At 55.4% G+C, this 18,079-nt stretch overlaps 1 protein-coding gene and 3 non-coding genes across 5 annotated transcripts in view; 2 read left to right on the top strand and 2 right to left on the bottom strand.

Annotated features, from left to right (window-relative positions):
- VAC14 (VAC14 component of PIKFYVE complex) overlaps positions 1-18,079 on the top strand; it is a 104,461-nt gene that overhangs the window by 11,688 nt on the left and 74,694 nt on the right. For both annotated transcript variants that reach the window (XM_047789541.1, XM_047789542.1), the window contains exons 2-10: positions 5,353-5,503; positions 5,801-5,968; positions 6,777-6,839; positions 7,629-7,736; positions 8,276-8,385; positions 8,715-8,821; positions 9,790-9,924; positions 10,379-10,531; positions 16,920-16,983. In XM_047789541.1, the coding sequence (XP_047645497.1) occupies positions 5,353-5,503; positions 5,801-5,968; positions 6,777-6,839; positions 7,629-7,736; positions 8,276-8,385; positions 8,715-8,821; positions 9,790-9,924; positions 10,379-10,531; positions 16,920-16,983 (1,059 nt within the window). The remainder of the gene's footprint in view (positions 1-5,352; positions 5,504-5,800; positions 5,969-6,776; positions 6,840-7,628; positions 7,737-8,275; positions 8,386-8,714; positions 8,822-9,789; positions 9,925-10,378; positions 10,532-16,919; positions 16,984-18,079) is intronic.
- On the bottom strand, positions 2,378-2,448 carry TRNAG-GCC (transfer RNA glycine (anticodon GCC)). Its single transcript has one exon. It is a non-coding gene; the product is annotated as a tRNA-Gly (tRNA).
- On the bottom strand, positions 3,034-3,104 carry TRNAG-GCC (transfer RNA glycine (anticodon GCC)). Its single transcript has one exon. It is a non-coding gene; the product is annotated as a tRNA-Gly (tRNA).
- Positions 11,491-11,561, top strand: TRNAG-GCC (transfer RNA glycine (anticodon GCC)). Its single transcript has one exon. It is a non-coding gene; the product is annotated as a tRNA-Gly (tRNA).

Below are 18,079 nucleotides of genomic sequence, written 5' to 3'. Positions count from 1 at the left end.
GCTCACAACCTAGAGATGAAAGAGCCGACAGTGTTCTTTTGAAGAAACATTAGGCCTCGGGCTGGGGGCGCCCAGGTTGCAAACTTCCCTTCCTCTGCTCTCCTCTGTCGTTGTCTTTTCTCTCTGCACGTCCCCTGTGAAGAAGAGAGGCCAGGTCCTGCGACCGGGGCTGTGTGGGGCACCCACCAGGGGCTGGGGCATCCATCACCCCTAGGCAGACACGTGTCAGGTCCCGTCCTGACATCGCTGTCTGTCCCCAGCCACCAGCCACAGCTCTGGGGACCTTGTCTTTCTCAGGGTGTATCTTCCGATCCCTGGAGCCCTTGGCCCCTGTGAACTTGACTCATAAGCTAGGGCTTAGGCCTGTCCAAATACGATTCGCATTTACCCAGCAGGTTAAGCGTAGATCAGCAGACCCCCCTGGACACAGGGAGGGCGGCGCGGGGCTTCCTCGTGTTTCCCGACACCTTGTCCCTCAGCCCCACCGGCCAGGCCGGGCAGGCCCCGGGCAGATGCTTCCTGGCTCCCCACTTACCGTGCGGAGCTCTCGACAAAAGGAGAGGGATGGCGCTACTCCCACAGAGAATCGTGGCACCAGCCTGTCCTCAAGGGCCGCATCGAGGAGCTGAGGAGCTAGAAACGCGCAACACGGGGGAAGGAAACCCTGACCTTCCATGGAGAGTTGCTGGGCACGGACTGCGCGGTCGCCGAGTCCTTCAGCCTTCAGAGGAGGAATGGCCTGTCCTGAGAGGGCAGGAAGAGCAGCAGCTTGGCCTCGAGCTGGACTTTGAAGGCCGACTAGGGCGTGGAAGGGAGCTTTCCTGGAGAGTGGAGAGGACAGGAGGTGTCCAGGGCCCAGAGAGAAGGCGAGTGTGGCTGGAGCCGAAGGCGGGCTGGGCAGCTGGGCAGCTGGGCGGGAAGACTGGAGAGGTGAGGTCAGCTGGCCCTGGCTTGACGGCCTGGGTGTCAGGCAGAGCGTGGGCCAGCTCTTCGTGCGGGGCCCAGGGGGTGACCCAGAGGGCCAGGCCCAGTGCTCTCCAGGCTGATGCTTCTGGTGAGAACCCGCTCACAGGGTCTCTCCTCCAGGGGGATCCACTGTTGGTTATTGTTGGTCTTGTTCTCCTGACCATGGGCGATATTCTTCCCCAAGGGCAAGGGTGCAGACAGCAGAGACTGGGGTTCCAGGCATGGTTGGGGCGGCCTGGGGGGCCCTGGGTTGCGCTGTGGGAGGATTGAGGGTGGGGGAGGCCTCGCGGCTGGTGTAGAGCAAACGGGAAGGTCAGGGCGAGCTGACCACAAATATTCCCCCCGCCCGTGTCCTCCCCGGTCTGGAGACCCTGTTACACCTGCCAGCTGTCCCCTGGCCTCAGTGCCCCTTTCCTCGTGCTCTCTTGCCATTCGGTGTCTATAGGCCTTTGTAGTCTTCAGAGTTGCCGAAAGGTCGCTCAGATCCATACCACTCAACACCCGCAGGTCACTCGTCCCTTCCCTGACTGCTCACGGACACCAGAAATCCAACCAGTTCCTTTGCCAAGCATGTGACTGGGCACAGCCCCTCTGGCCCTGTCACCCACCTGTCGTCCACCTGTGTCCTTCACTTTGCCAAACCAAGTGCCTCTCTCCCTCCTCTGGGCCTTCGTTCATGCTGTTCCCTCTGTCTGCCTTGCCTCGCCCTGAACAGCTTCGAACGCACACTAGTCAACCTTCAAAACCCCTCGCAAAAGCTGACCCTCTGAAGCCACCCCTGAGTCTCTGCTCACCAGAGATGCTGGTCAGGATCTTCTCCTCCCTCCCCTTCCTCAGCTTGCACTCTCCTCAGCAGATTTTTCTGTTTCCCACTAAAGTCCTTGAGGCCTTTCTTGCTTCTCCTCCACCCCATCCGGGCAGAGAGCCCTTCAAGGGCAGGGAATGCATCCCCTTTGCTGGCTCTCAAATGGGGAGGGAGGCCTTTTCTGGTTGCTGGCGGAGGGGGGACGTTTGTGACCTGAAGCAAGAGGACAGGTGAGGAGGTGGTTCCGGGGATGGGTTGTGCTGCTGGCAGGGCTGGGTCATCTCTGGCTCCCCTGGCGCTGCTCTGACGTGGCCGGGCTTCCCCAGGGCAGTGTTGCAGCCACAGTCCCAGGCAGGCTGTCTGGGCAGGAGGGGCGGCACAGCTGCTGGCAGGGGCTGTGCTCATCCCACTTCCTGGACTCCTCGAGAACAAGGAGACACAAGTTCTGGGTCTTTGTGGAATGTAGCAGACAGGTATGTAAAACTTAAGCTAGGAACCAGTCCTTCTCTGTTCTGAGACCGTAGTCAGCAATTCTTTGGGCGGTGTGACATTTCCCATCCCATCCCATCCCATCCCATCCCTTAGGATTACCAAAAGGTATACTGCTGCATTGGCCGGGAATCGAACCCGGGCCTCCCGCGTGGCAGGCGAGAATTCTACCACTGAACCACCAATGCTCCAGTTGGTAGCAGTTCTGTGAGCACCTCCCTTTAACCCCAGTCCTGAGCCTCCTAGTCTGTATGCTGATTCACAGACCATAAGGCCATGCTCTGATGCTGCCACATCAGCACAGCTGCCAGAGCAGAAGCTTAGGCCCCAGAGCAGGAGAGAAGGCAGGAGGCTGTGTGTGTGAAGTTGATTTGCCTTCATCCTCAGGGCAGAAACAAGAGCCCTTCTGTCTCGGGAGCAAAAAGCCCACTGAGACTTTGGGGAACCTTGCGGTCTGATGCGTGGGCCCTCCCATCCCACGCTCACATCGTGTGTTGAGCTGTTGGTACAAGTCCCAGGCTTCACCACGGCTTCCTGCTGGAGACTGGCCAAGGCCCAGGGGGTGCAACAGGAGTCCCCTTACTGGGGAAGTTTCCCATAGGCAGCAGTGCCCCTCTGGAGAACCCAGCTGCTGTTCATGCTTCCTGAGCAGGGAGTGTGGTCAGACTGACAGCACCCTTGGCTACTGCAGACTGGGTGTGGCTGCAGGAAGCTGGCTCCTCCAGCAGGATTTCTGTGGGGGAACTTGCTGAGAAAAGGCCAAAAAGCAGCACTGCATTGGCCGGGAATCGAACCCGGGCCTCCCGCGTGGCAGGCGAGAATTCTACCACTGAACCACCAATGCGCCAGCTGTCCTGGGACACATCTGCAGGCCTTTTCTCAAGGGGCGGTGTCTTTCCAGACCCAGAGAGGAGCGCTGACACATCCCTGGGCCTCATCTGGCTGGGTTTTCCTGTTCGGGAATCCAGTGGGTTTATGCACAACCATTCTTGCTGGGCCTTATTTCAGTGCTTTGCCAAGCAGGGGCCTTGGGAACTGGCTTGGTTCATCCCCAGCCCTCAGCCCCCTGGGCATCACACCCCATAAAGATCAAAGACCCCTCACAGGCCATTTCCTGGACTCCCCACCTCTGCTCCATGTCCACCAGCTCAGGAGTCAGGCCTGTTGTGCTCACTGAATAGGTTCCCCTGTGACTTTTGCATTGAGTCTTTATCAAGTTTTGTTACCCTCCATTGAACAAACTGTTGGCAGGAGTGGTTACACCCCCACGGAAGAGCACATTTATTTTAAACAGCTCTAATTACTGGCAGGTCCTTGAGACTGAGCTGCAGCCACACAAACTAATAAATAATTATTGGACTTTCAACTTGTCCTTAAAATTTTTTGAGCCAACTTGAGACCCCCAGTTATGGCCCATGCAAGCAGTATACCTGCCGGGATGGACACCGCAGTTAGACAGTGAGTCCAGGCAGCTACTTTGAAAAATGCATAGACTCTAGGCCACTCGCCTCAGGGCTGCTATACTGGTCCCAGTCCCTCATGCCTGGTGCTGGGACTGCCTTCCCCTTCCCATCCATCTCATGAGGTGTTAAAACACTCTTTTGCCATCTCTTCAGAAGCCGTAAGCAGCTTCCCCATTACCCACAATGTGAGATCCATGCTCCCAATTGTAGCTGCTGGGCCAGCACCAGCCCCCATCACCCTGTTTGATTTCCCACTACTCTCCGGGAGCAGAGACAAGCTTGGCTAGTTTCCCCTCCTTGCCTTGGCTCACATGTTCGTCCCTCCTGCCCAGGGCACCTCTCTTTCCTTCTCTCTCCCTGCCTCCTCCAGCATGTGGCTCAATTCCCTCTCCTGGGAAGACGACCCTGACACCCACACGTAGCTCCCAGCGGTTACGAGGTCCCCTCCTGCCACCATTTGCCCAGATGCGCCTCCTGCTTCAGAGACACAGTGAGCTGCCGAAGGGCAGAGCGTCTCGGCCTTGATGTCCACTACACTCGGGAAAGAGCCATGGGTCCTCACGGAGCTGCAGCTCCATCTGCCACCTCCATTCAGGCAAGGCCTGCTTTGGGAGCAGCTCACAGGGTAACCACCACTGCTGCCTCCTTCCGACCCCCTTCTCCCTGTTAGCATCACTCCCCAGGTGGACACCTTGCAGGGGTCTCTACCCTTCCTGCCCCCCCCCCCCCCCCCACTGCATGGGCTCCTAGTGGTTTTCAGTTAAATGTTAAATACCCTATCCGGCACTTTCCCAGCGCCTCAGCCGTCTTTCGGGCCCCCTCTCCTGGCCTTGAGAGCTGCAGTGTTCTCCTGTGGGGGAATTTCAGTCACCCTCTATCCCAGCAGCCCACCCCACCCAGGGAAGCCTCTTCTGGTCAAAACATGGACCTGAGCCTGTCACCTCATTGCTAGAAACCTTTCCCTGCCTCCAGCCACACCACTCCCCAGACTCCTCGTGCTTCCCTAAATACACCGTGTCGCTTCAGGGCCCCCTGCATTGAAGCCAGGCTCTTCCCTGTGCCCAGGACACTTTGCCTACCTTCTTTTACCAGGAAAATGCCTGTTCATGTGTCTAAGATCTGACTCAAGGGTGGCTGCTCATCAGCCCAGGGAGAAGTGCCTGGGCATTCTGGCTTCTGTGGGGTTACCTGTGCCGTGTTGATACATGTACTTGTTCATGGTGGGTCTTGCCTGGTGGACTGGGGCCCAGTTCTGCACCATCCCTGGAACGAATGACACAGAGAACCTCTTGGGTGCGTGAATGGAGGGTGGCCCAAGTGTTGCGTGAAGACAGCGGATCATTGCAGGTTTGGTTCCCAGCACGACACTTACATGTGTTCTCTTAGGTCCCCAGAGGTGAGACTGCTCGCTGTTCCTTTGTTGTAGACAAAAGGAAACAGAGCCCCAGAAAAGGGAAACAACTGTGACCCAGCCAGTGCCTCTCTGACAGCAGCAGAACTGACACGCCCAACTCCCGATTCCGCTTTCTAAACAGGTCATCTCCCCACCTCATCCCAGCCCTGGGACCGGCAGCAGCAGGGGCAGCCTGATCCCCCTGGTCCTGCAGCCCCCCTCTTCTCTCTCTGCAGGCTGGTCCGGGAGTTCGTGGCCCAGAACAACACCGTGCAGATCAAGCATGTGATCCAGACCCTGTCTCAGGAGTTTGCCCTGTCTCAGCACCCCCACAGCCGGAAAGGGGGCCTCATCGGCCTGGCCGCCTGCTCCATCGCACTGGGCAAGGTGGGCCTTTCTCCCGGGGGGACAGACACACCAGCTGTGGCCTTGACTCTGACCCCCGAGCCCCACCGGGGCGTTGCAGTCCAATATTTTATATACTGCACACCTCAGGCCAGCAAGGCTGGCTCTGTGGCCTTGCCACCTGGGTCCTGGCCATGGGCCCTATGGCAGGAGGCGGACTTGCAAAGGGTCTCCTAGCCCAGTCCTCACACAAAGGCCTGAGCATCTGCAAGGGAGCCAGGGACCGGGGCCCCAGGGTCGGACGCTTTCTGAGCCGCTGCTCCTCCTCTCACATCACAGGACTCGGGGCTCTACCTGAAGGAGCTGATCGAGCCCGTGCTGACCTGCTTCAATGACGCCGACAGCAGGCTGCGCTACTACGCCTGCGAGGCCCTCTACAACATCGTCAAGGTGGCCCGAGGCGCCGTGCTGCCCCACTTCAACGTGCTCTTTGATGGGCTGAGCAAGGTGACCCCTCCTCACCCCTGCTGGGCTGAGCTGGCCCCACACACCCGACTTGACCTTCAGGGACCCTGAGGGCTTGGCTCCCTTTTCCCCCTCGAGAGCAGAGCACATAAGCCCATGGTGCCAGGGATGTTTGCTGTCTGTTGAATCTAATGGCAGATTTTTACACGGGCTTGTAGTTTGTGCTTTCTCCACAGCTCTGTTCATTTCACACATTTTACAAAAGCGTCAGTCCACCAGAAATTGGAGGGGTGGGGGAACCAATCCTATGAAAAGTACAAACCTCCTTATAGAAGGTGAAGATGGGGAGTCCATAGTACAGACTGTGTTTCCCCTGCAAGGAGGGCATCGCCCATCAGCTCTAGAAAAAGCTCTGCTGAGAAGGCTTGGAGGTCCCTACTAGCTCACCTAAGCCTCTCCCAGCATTACGTCCCCTCCCGGAAGCTCTGCTGATGCCACAGTGGTTTCTGGAGGATCAGCTTCACGGCAGCTCCGTCCCCTCCTCCAGGAGTGGAGAGAGGACCCAGCACGCTCAGATGGAAAGCCCTGAGGAAGGCCGACGGGAAGCACCCCCCCGGCTGGTGGCGGCAGGTCCCCGAGGCCCCTGAGCAGATTGGGGTTCCACCCCATCTCAGGGCCTTTGCCAAGTTCCGCTTTGCCTCCCTGCCTCCCCACCTTCCCTCCATCTCTGCGCTGAGGGAGCTGCCGTGTGCCGTGGAGGCCGCACCAAGGCCTTGGCTGTGCGAGGTCAGTGGATTCCTTGTCTTATACATTGACTGAGACCCTCTCTCCACCTCTGTGTCTCTCGTAGTTGGCTGCGGACCCAGACCCCAATGTGAAAAGTGGATCTGAGCTCCTAGACCGCCTCTTAAAGGTATTTGTACTTGGGCCCCACTTTGTGGTGGTGGTTGTTGTTGTTCTCTTTGTGCCTTTTCTAGGGCTGCTCCCGCGGCATATGGAGGTTCCCAGGCTAGGGGTCAAATCAGAGCTATAGCCGCCGGCCTGCGCCACAGCAACATGGGGTCCGAGCCGCATCTGGGACCTACACCACAGCTCATGGCAACGCCGGATCCTTAACCCACTGAGCAAGGCCAGGGATCGAACCCGCAACCTCGTGGTTCCTAGTCAGATTCGTTAACCACTGAGCCATGACAGGAACTCCCCCACTTTTATTTTTAGAAAGTATTTCTTCCCTCTGTCTGTACAACTTATAAATGCTATCATTAGAATACTCTCTAATTTTTTTCATTTACACACAGTAAATGAAATAGTGTACAGTTCTCTGGTAAGTATATACAGTTCGGACACCAAGAGGATACAAAACAGTACCACTCTCTCACCCCTCATGTGCCCTCGTGCTAGTCCCACCCTGCCCCAGTGACAGGGGCAGCTTAAGCTAAGCTCAGCAGGGCCTTCCTTCCAGACCACAGAGATGGAGGCTTTAGCCTTTGCATTAGTTCTCTGGCCCTTGATTCCTGCTTCAGTCCATCCTTTTTGCTTGTCCTGTGGCCTGCGAGAGGATGGATGCTCCCGGGACCTCTCCCGCCTGGCTCAGGCTCGGCCATCTTCCTCTCTGGGCACGGGACCCCTGGAGCCAGGCCGGGCCAGGTCAGGTGGCTCCCGGTCCCCAGGGGTGGGCAGCTCACATGCCTTTGACCCCCAGGACATCGTGACAGAGAGCAACAAGTTCGACCTGGTGGGCTTCATCCCCTTGTTGCGGGAGAGGATTTACTCCAACAACCAGTACGCCCGGCAGTTCATCATCTCCTGGGTAAGTCTGGCCCCCCGACACTCTTTCTCCAGCCCTAACGGGCCTCTCGTTGAGTAAAGTCTGCTCTCCGGCACACCTGGGCACTTCCTATGGCTGCGGAGACACCTCACCGTGACCCCTCTAAGAGCCGAGGACACTCGAGAAGCTGAAAATGCATTTATTCAGCTCTGCCCCCAGAGCCCATCCCGTTTGCCCCTCAAGAGGAGAAGATTTTCTGGTCTCCAGAAACCCCCAGATTTCTCTTTGAAGCCAACCGTGCTCCTTCTTCCAGCGGTCACACCCCTTCTGGCCTTGCCTGCTTGTCCCGTGTGTCCCCTTCCACCCCGGGCATCTGCATGCCTTGGGCTTACATGACTCTTCCCCTGCACACTGAACACAGCAAGAGCCGCTGGCCCCCCGGCCCCCCGTGGGGCTCCCGCAGTGCCGCGAAATGCTGCCTCGGCAGGGCCCCTGCTCACCGGCCAGTCCCAGATGGTGGGCGAGGAGATACAGGTTCTCGGGCCGCTGACTTTGCCTGCTGGTTTCCTCCCCCGGGTCAGATCCTGGTTCTGGAGTCCGTGCCAGACATTAACCTGCTGGATTATTTGCCGGAGATCCTGGATGGACTCTTCCAGATCCTGGGCGACAACGGCAAAGAGATTCGGAAAATGTGAGTGGAGCGGGGGAGGGGCAGGCAGCTGCCGTCACCCCCCCCACCCCCCCCGCCTCCCCCCGCCCCGTGCATCCTCGTACCCCACACCCAACAGCCAGGTGTCAGCAGGACAAGCAGTTCTCTCTTCCCCCGGCTCATCTACCTTCCGATTTGAGGAGCCAAGAGCTCATCCACCCCCAGCCTCTGAGAAACGGCCATCTGCCCAGTGTATCCCGTCAGCGTGTGGTCCCCCTCGGGGTGGCCAACCCAGAGCGGACATGGCACTGTGCAGGCTCCTCGGGCCCTGGCTGGCACGTGCTATTTCCCTTCTCCTTGCCCATTGGTAGGTGTGAGGTGGTCCTTGGAGAATTCTTGAAAGAAATCAAGAAGAACCCCTCCAGTGTTAAGTTTGCTGAGATGGCCAACATCCTGGTGATCCACTGCCAGACCACAGGTGAGTGTGTGAGGCCCCCGCCGTCCCCACCGCCTCCTCAGGAGCACCTTTCTCTGTTCTTCTTGGAGGGAGTCCTGGTGGGGGTATGAGTCCATGTGGCAATGCCTCCGGGAGTGGTGGGTCCTAGTGGGAGAGAGTCTTATTCTCTGTCAACGTGGAGGCTCTTTCACTTGGTCTGAACCTTGAAGGGAGTGAGATTCGGCCCTCTTGCTGGCAGGCCGGGCTTTCATGCTGTGAGTCGAAACACTTGGAGTTTGGGGTTGTGCGTGTCTTTGCTTCTGTTGAGTATCCAACCGCCATACCATATAATTGCTTCACCTCACACTCACTTTTATTGTCCTGGGTCTCCGGGTCAGCTGGGTGGCCCTGCTCACCTGGGCCAGGCTGGGCTGGGCTCCATCCGATGCCTAGAGTCAGCTGGAGGGTTGGCGAGGCTGGGTGGTCCGTGTGGTCTCTCATGTCTGGCGCTTGGCCAGCTGTCACCTGGGGGCCACAGGAACCATCATCGTGTGTCTCATCAGCCAGCAGCCCAGCCCCGGGGCATCAGCGGGTCCTCAGGAGACAGGGTGGGTGTGAGCAGGGCCTCCTGAGGCCTAGACTTGAACGATGCACACCACCATTCCCACCACCTTCTCTTGCCACTCTAGCAAGGCCAGCCCAGATACCAGGAGTGAGGAAGTAAGCTCCACCACCTGATGAGCGGAGCTGCAGAGCCCCGTGACAGTGGTGTGGACACAGGGCCGAGTGGAGGTCATGGCTACTCTGACGATCTGCTGCAGAATCATAGTTCCAAACCTCTGTTTACCTTTGGAAGAAAAAAGCAAGGGTGAGACAGTATCGGTACAGGTAGAAGCAGCGCCAGCCCTCAGGTCCCCTCCAGTCCCCCAGTCCCATGTTGGCAGAGTTGGCGGGCCGGAGCACTGGCGGCTTGTGCCAACCGTCCTGGAAGCAGCCAATCCCTGTTCCAGATGACCTGATCCAGCTGACAGCCATGTGCTGGATGCGGGAGTTCATCCAGCTGGCCGGCCGGGTGATGCTGCCCTACTCTTCCGGGATCCTGACCGCCGTCCTGCCCTGCCTGGCCTACGACGACCGCAAGAAAAGTATCCTTCACTCTGGAGGGAGGAAACAAGGGCAGCCCCAAAGCGGGCCATGAAGTTGCAGGACCCTGCAGTGTGGGATGGGGGCTCCCTTAGGATCCATCACACCTCCCAGTAGCCCCTGGCCTCAAGGTGGCAAGAGGCGGAGCTGAGCATGGGCGGGGAGAGCCAGGGCAGCACCAGGGACATGGAGCTAAGACCACTGCCCTCAAACCCCATGTCCTTAGTGACAAAAAGGGAGCAGCTCTCCAGGCCCCAAGTCTCTGAACTCACACTTCCCGGCCTTGGCAGGTGAAAGCGTCTCAGTGGGGGGCCCACTAGGAGGGGCCCTGTGATGAGACACGGAGGCATCTTGCGGGAACACCAGCGTGGCAAGGAGAATGTGCCCAGTTCAGCCTGCCTGTCCAGCCCCCAACACACCCCCAGGTCAGGCTGCCCCTTACATCAGTGGACTCAGGCATCAAGGAGGTGGCCAACGTGTGCAACCAGAGCCTGATGAAGCTGGTCACCCCTGAGGACGATGAGCCCGACGAGCCCAAGCCCGTGGTGCAGAAGCAGGCAGAAGCCAAGCCCGAAGACTCCTCGGCGAAGCAGGAGGGGACAGCCAGTGGTAAGTGGGCTGCCTCCCGCCCCTCACTTCCCAGGGAGGGTGACAGGGACCCAGAGGTCGTAGAACTTGACTCGGGGCCTCACGCAGCCACCAGGGCCACTTTCCATTTCTTAGCTCCTAATTCTGGCAACAGCCCAGTGAGGTGGCTGCTATCATCATTCTCCAGACGGGCACCAGGATCTGGCATTCGGGCAGCTACTCAGTGGCAGAGGTGGGACTTGAACCCTGGCAGTCAGCCTCCAGAACTCTTTGTGCCTCCAAGGGCATTAATGCTTTCCTTCCTTTTTCGGGGTTCAGCTGCAGTTGGCGCGGGGCAGGACAGGCCGCAGGGTTCACTGGCGCCTTGACGGTAGATACCCAGAGTCTCAGAAGCTGGCTGCCTTCCCTGCCAGTCATTCCAGGCGGGTTGCGTGGGTTTAAGGAAGCTCCAGCTTCGGATTATCCGGTCCTTGGGAATTCTGGTGCTCTCCTTTCAAACTCCTATAACGTTGATGTCCTATTTATCCACAACATGAAGAACACCACTTTGATGCCAGCTGGAGTCCGGAGTTTGACTCTCTCGGTGTTATTTCGAACTCTAGACTTTTTCCATCTCTTGGGCCTCTGTCCTCACTGAGAGGTCGCTCTAGGGTGATGGTCTTTGCAGCATCAGCTGAAGCATAAAATGATGCAGGAACTACTCAAATCTTGAAGGCTCACAGACTGAAGTCGGGAACCTATCCCCAGAAGCCAAAAGAATTTCTAAAGCATTTTCTTTCATCACCTCTCTTGGGCTTCTCGTGAACACCCGAGCAGAGTGGCGGGCAGCGCACCCCGTGGGCCTCCTCCCGTGGATCCGACTGGGGGAATGGAGCAGCCTTGCATGCGTGGGACCGCCTCAGGAGTCAGGTTACAGCTGGGCCAGCACCTCGCTGAGCCAAGCAGCAAAACCGCTGGGGACAGAGCCGCTCTCAGCTGGAGCATTGGTGGTTCAGTGGTAGAATTCTCGCCTGCCACGCGGGAGGCCCGGATTCGATTCCCGGCCAATGCAGCTCATTTACCCTTTTAGACATTTTCCCGAAGCGTTCCTGCAACAGCTCGCAGCCCAGAAGAAACTTATCCTAAATCAGGAGTCGTTCAGGCAGCTTGGCTCCAGATTTTACTGCCTCGTAAACAGCACTTCAACAGATGCAGAGCTTACTTTATCGCAGTTCCCAGAGATGGCAGCAGCTAATCTGGGGCCTCCACACACACTCCAGACCCGCACTGCTTCACCAAAGTGCCAGGAGAAGGTGCCAGCAATCCAGGAGGGTTGGGACTAGCTCCTCCAGGCGCAGGTTCACCAGCCCTCCCACTTGCTCTTACTCTGCTCCTCCTTTCCAGCTGGACGAAGGCAGGAGCCTCCTGCCTGTTCCCTGTGCAGTGCCCCGTCCCTAACTCCGGCCTATGTGGTGTGTGTCCCACAGCACACCTGCAGGCAAGCCCCACCCTGAGGCCTGTCAGCCAGACCCTATGCGTGTGAATACACACTCACACTCGCCCATGCCCAGGCTTCTCCCTCGCGCCAGGACTAGTGGGGTACTGCTCCCAGCCCACTCACTTGCTCTGACTCCCCCTCCCTGATGTCCCCTGGTTGTCTCGGGTGTCACAGCCAAGGTTCTGTACTCAGAACTGCCTGCCCATGAGACCTGGCCCTGCTGACTTTTTACCTGTAGCCTTGGCCCTTTCTGAGTCTCAGATTCCTTTTTTTTTTTTTTTGTCTTTTTGTCTTTTTAGGGCTGCATCCGCTGCACATGGAGGTTCTGAGGCTAGGGGTCGAATCAGAGCGGTTGCTGCCAGCCTACGCCACAGGCACAGCAACACAGGTTCTGAGCCATGTCTACGACCTACACCACAGCTCACGGCAACGCTGGATCCTTAACCCGCTGATCGAGGCCCAGGATCAAACCCGCAATCTCACGGTTCCTAGTCGAACTTGCTTCTGCTGCGCCACGACGGGAACTCTGTCAGATTCCTTATTTTTTAAATAGGGTAATAATGGAACCTTAATTGTGGGGGGAAAGTCTTGTATCCAGCTCTCAGCATACTCCCTGTGACAGGTGCTTCAGTGTCAAGTTGTTTCAGTGCCTGTTTGTAATGAGACCCACTACTTAGCCACGTTGTCAGAAGCAGAGCATTTGCCCCCTTGTCTTCTGTCATCAGCATTGCCCAGGTGAGGAGCGAGCTATAGATACGGTGTCCAGTGGCAGTCTGGTCACCTCCGCGGGTAAACAGGTGATGCAGTCCACACATTGGCAAACCTCCGATGGGACTGCGTGTGTCGGCCCCCTCCGTGGGCCCTGCAGATGCCAGGAAATCAGACTCGGGACCTGGCCGTGAGGAACTCAGGGACAGATCCACAGATGAGTGATCCTGTGACCCTGGGCTTGGTCACAGAGGACTGGGGGCACCTGCTGGCTTCGTGGCGCTTATTCCAATTTTCTTTCTTCTTCACTTCTCCTCTCCTCTAACCCCACCCGCATTTTTCCCCCTGGTTATATAAAGGAAATACACATTCCGTGGAGCGAGTTTGGTAACAACAAACCTTCCTACTGGGAGAAGGCAGAGGGTAAACATGTTAAAAACATTGTCTGGCAGGTACTTTTGGCAAGAGCCTTAAACATTGAAGAATTTTTCCTTAGGAAATAGAGATGTGGGTCAGGTTAAGTTAGTTCCTCTTAACCCCCCTAACAGATGCTGGTTCCTTTGTTGTCATAACTCTGGTGCAGGCTGGCTCATTATACAGGTGAGGAAATGGAAGTGAAGGCAAGCGACCTGCCCAGGGTCACACAGCAAATACGTAGGGTAGTCAGGCTCAGAGCCAGGTCCTGAGGCTCCCGAGTCTGGGAATTGATAGAGAAGGGCACCCAGCCTGACTGGGCATCCCAGACTTGCAAAGTAAAACAGTGTGTCATTTTAAGCAGACACCTCGGAGATGACTAATAGTCCCATGTGAGGCTTTGAGAGGATGACTGCTCCCGCACGCTGCTCCCACACGCTGCTCCCACACGCTGCTCCCACACGAGGGGAGAACCGTCCTGAAGGGCAGCTCGGCAACATCAAAGCAGCAGGTGTCTGACCCTCCCACTCAGCAGCTCCCTCTACTTGGGGTCCTGGAGAAGTGCCCACACTCATGCACAAAGAAGCATAGGAGAGATGTAAGAGTGAAATTCGGAAACAAAATGAATCTTCCCGTTTCCAACATCATATCATTTCATCTGTAAATGCCTGTGTTTCCAAAAGGCCGGGGCGGGGGGTGGGGGGTGGCCAGCACGGAGCCCCCGCTGCTGTTCCCAGCTTCCCCATGTGTCCTCCCCCCGCCTTTGCCCAGGCCTATTCCAGTGGATGCCCAGCTGTTCAGCAGGCCAGCTGACACCCACAGCCACCCTGCTCCCTCTGAGTAGTGCCCTGTCCCCTAAAGGGCTTCTGGGACTAGAAGGGACAGGTGGCAGCTTGGAGTTTTTCTGTCAAGATGGAAATCAAGGCCCCTCTTCCTGGGGGACTGAGGAGCCATGCACGGCCCACACCTGGCATAGCACGGATTTAAGACCCGGTAGGAAGGGGAAGAAGCAAGTTGCAGAAGATCTCCCTGATCTTATTTAAGTTTATGTTTAGGAAACAAAAAGTAGGATTAAGAAAAGCTGAGAGGGATGCTTGCCTAACTAGTAATTACCTGCACATAGAGTAAGATTGAAGGTTAGAGAGAGAAGGGGGCTTTGCTTTGTTTTGTTTGAAATTTTTCAAGTGAGAATATGTTTTACTTGTATAATTTTAAACTTTTAAAAGGCCCAGCTTGGTACCATTTGAACAACAGTATAAATAATGATAGTTTTGGGAGTTCCCATTGTGGCTCATCAGTAACAAAGCTGACTAGTATCCACGAGGATGAGGGTTCGATCCCCGTCCTCGCTTAGTGGATTAAGGATCTGGCATTGCAGTGAGCTGTGGTGTACATCACAGACATGGGTCAGATCTGGCGTTGCTGTGGTTATGGCATAGGCCTCCAGCTGCATGGCTCCAAGTCTACCCCTATCCTGGGGACCTCCATGTGCCTCGGGTGCAGCCCTGAAAAAAGCAACAACAACCAAAAAAGAGGTAGTTTTAATGTGTAACCCACAGAATAAAATAAATATCTATGAGTCTGTAATGTTATAAATGAATGGATGGATGGATCAATTGATAGATAAATGAGAGAAGGGACAGCTCTTCTGTAAAGAATTCCAGTTAATAAATGTAGAAGGAAAGAGGAATGTAGAAAATAACCATTAGGCAAACTCTATAGTAATCATTGTTATAGGCAAGATCCAGTGATGGGTTCTAAAAACAGGGAACATTGAGGGGAAAAAACTGGATATTTGTCTAGTCTTAAGTATCTTCCCCAGGATAATATGGAATCGAATCCAACTAGGAACCATGAAGTTGTGGGTTCGATCCCTGGCCTCGCTCAGTGGGTTAAAGATCCGGTGTTGTTGTGAGCTGTGCTGTAGGTCACAGACGTGGCTTGGATCTGAGGTGGCTGTGGCTGTGGCATGGGCCAGCAGCTTTAGCTCCAGTTTAACTCCTAGCCCAGGAACCTCCACATGCCACAGGTGCAGCCCTAAAGATAAAGGAAAAAAAAAAGAAGAAGAAGAAAAAAAAAAGAAAGTACCTTTACAGGAGAGAAAGCTGGTAGGTAGTACTGTAATCAAGTGATAAGGTTAACATCGAAAGCAATGAGACAGACAGACATTGGGTACCGCCGACATCACACACTGAAAAGGCACATGCTTAGGAGGCATTCTTCCCTAAATGCGTAGCCTCGGCCTAATCTTGAGAAAACACAAGAGGGGCCCACATGGAGAGATGTTCTGCAGAGTAACTGACCAGCAATTGAAAAGTATGTTCATGAATGATATGGAAAGACAGGCCCTGTCGCAGATTGGAGGTGACCAAGGAGACAGGACAACCACATGCAGCTTGAGGTCTCAGCTTCCATCCTGGAAAAACTGGTGGAATGTGGAGTAGGTCTGTAGTTTAGTTAATACTGTGTATCAGTGCGACTTTCCTGGTTTAGCCCTTGAGCTCTGGGTGTGCATGATGTTAGTGTCGGGGACAGCTAGACGAAGAAAATAGAGAATTCTGCGCTATTGTTGCAACTCTTGTGTAAATCTAAAATTTTCTGAAAACTAAAAGGGTTTTTTTTTTGTTTTTTTTTTTCCCTAATTTAAGAACTTGGCCATCACACCCAATCTCCTCTAGCTCTCAGCAAGGTCTCATTTACTTTCTGTATAGATCTGCCTATTCTAGACATAAGTGGGATCAAACTCTGTGACCCTTTGTTACTGGTTTCTTTCCTTTAGCATAAGGTTTTCAAGATTCAACCGTGTTGCAGCACCATCAGTACTTCATTCCTTTTTATTGCCAAATAGTCATCCATTGTACGGCCACAGCACATCTTGCTTATCCATTCATCGTGTGGTAAACATTCAGATTGTTCTTGGCTGTTGGGAACAGTGCTGCTGTGAACACAGCGAACAAGTTTTGCTGTGGACGTAAGGTTTCATTTTCCTAGGAGTGCACCTGCTGGGTCACATTTAACTAAATGTGTTGAGCCTTTTGAGGAGGAACTACCAGACCGGTTTCCAAAGCAGCTGCACTGTTTCACATTCCTACCGGCGACATAGAAGGCTTCCAGTTTCTCCCCATCCTCACCATCGCGTGCTACTATTATCTTTTTTTTTCTCTCTTCTAGGGCCACACCCACAGCATATGGAGGTTCCCAGGCTAGGGGTCTAATCAGAGCTGTGGCCGCTGGCCTACGCCACAGCCACAGCAACACGGGATCCGAGCCGTCTGTGACCTGCACCACAGCTCACGGCAACACCAGATCCTTAACACACTGAGCAAGGCCAGGGATTGAACCCACAACCTCATGGTTCCTAGTCGAATTCATTTCCACTGTGCCATGACGGGAACTCCTGTTATCTTTTATTATTTTGGCTATGTAGTGGGTGTGAAATGGTATCTCATTGTGGTTTTGCTTTACATTTCCCTGGTGGCTCATGATGTTGAGTGTTCCAGAAGTCCCTTTTGCTATCCATTGCCCTTGAACCAACAATCCCTTCTGAGTTTTCCCAGGAGTGTTCAGCCCTGGCATCCTTCTCCTTATGAGATCACTGTGCCTACCATCCTGTAAGCATGGGCACTGTTGCGAAGCTTTGGGAAGTGACTAGGCACGGGGTCCTCAGGGTTCAGAGCCACATCCCTTTCCCAAAGCCAGAATCAGTGTGGGGGACTGGAGGGCCTGTGTGTCCTTGTAACAGGCATCTTGTTCATTCAAGAGACGCCCACAGCCTTAATCATGATGCCCTGTTCCTCTTTCTGTCCTCAGGAGGGCCCGACAGTTCTTGTGACTCCAGCTTCGGTGGCAGCATCGGTGTCTTCTCTCCAGCCGGGTAAGTGATCTGTCCCAGCCAGAGGTGTGTGTGGAAAGCAAGTGACCTAGGTCTTTCCTGCGTGCGGCAGAGCCCCAAGGCAGAGTGCTTGGACCACCACTTGTGGGACACTGAAGATGCCGGATGAGGGAGTCTGAAGGGTACCCAGCAAGCCCACGCAACTCGATTCTGATGGACAGACAGCCTCTTGGGAGGGATGAGAAGCTGTTGGAGGTGAATAAGTACAAGTTTAAGAACATAGATGATACGGAGTTCCTATCCTGGCTCAGCAGTGACGAACCCGGCTAGTATCCATGAGGATATGGGTTCGATCCCTGGCCTCTTTCAGTGGGTTAAGGATCCAGCCTTGCCATGAGCTGTGGCATAGTTCGTAGACTCGGCTTGGGTCCCGTGGTGCTCTGGCTGTGGTGTAGGCCCGCAGCTGCAGCTCTGATTCAGCCCCTAGCCTGGGAACTTCCATATGCCACAAGTGCAGCCCTAAAATAAAAAAAAAGGGGGGGGGCAAAAAGAGGATGTAAGCAATGCACAGCGACTCTAGGGAGGCACTTGCAGAGGCCTTTGCCCAGCCCCTTTTGCTTGTCCAGGATCACGCAAGGCTGAGATTGACCAGGGAAGGTTGTTGGAGAGTCCAGGGCAGTTGAGTGGGAGAGTGCGTGCATAGGTGTGGCTGGAAGAGCTGGCCTGTCGCCGATGCCAGGTTGGCTGTAGTAGCGCGGCCTTCCACATGGGGGCAGTGCAGGCCAAGCAGCGAGCTAATCCCCTTCCTTGCCAGCCCCCCCAAACTCTGCAGGATGATGACATTCCCCTGGGGAGGGAATTATCACCATTCCGTCCCTGTCTGAGTCCCCTAGACTTGCCCCATATCACCCATTGGTGGCTTTTTCCACTTGGCTATGGGGCTGGAACGGATGGCTCTTCTCTGGGAGGGTTTCTTTCTTTGGAATTCAGCACCGAACATGCCCTGGGGGATCTGGTCACTCTTGAAGAGAAGATACGCGCTCCACACCGAGGCTCCCTTCTCCCCCGAGCATTAGGATCTATTCTCCTTTGATATAATTTTAAAATTTATCCTTATCTCTAAGGATTCTGTGGGTGT

The sequence above is a fragment of the Phacochoerus africanus genome, chromosome 8, assembly GCF_016906955.1.
Source record: "Phacochoerus africanus isolate WHEZ1 chromosome 8, ROS_Pafr_v1, whole genome shotgun sequence".
Taxonomy (NCBI): domain Eukaryota; kingdom Metazoa; phylum Chordata; class Mammalia; order Artiodactyla; family Suidae; genus Phacochoerus; species Phacochoerus africanus.
Note: the sequence above shows the minus strand (reverse complement) of the source record. Positions and strands in the feature narration are given on the sequence as shown.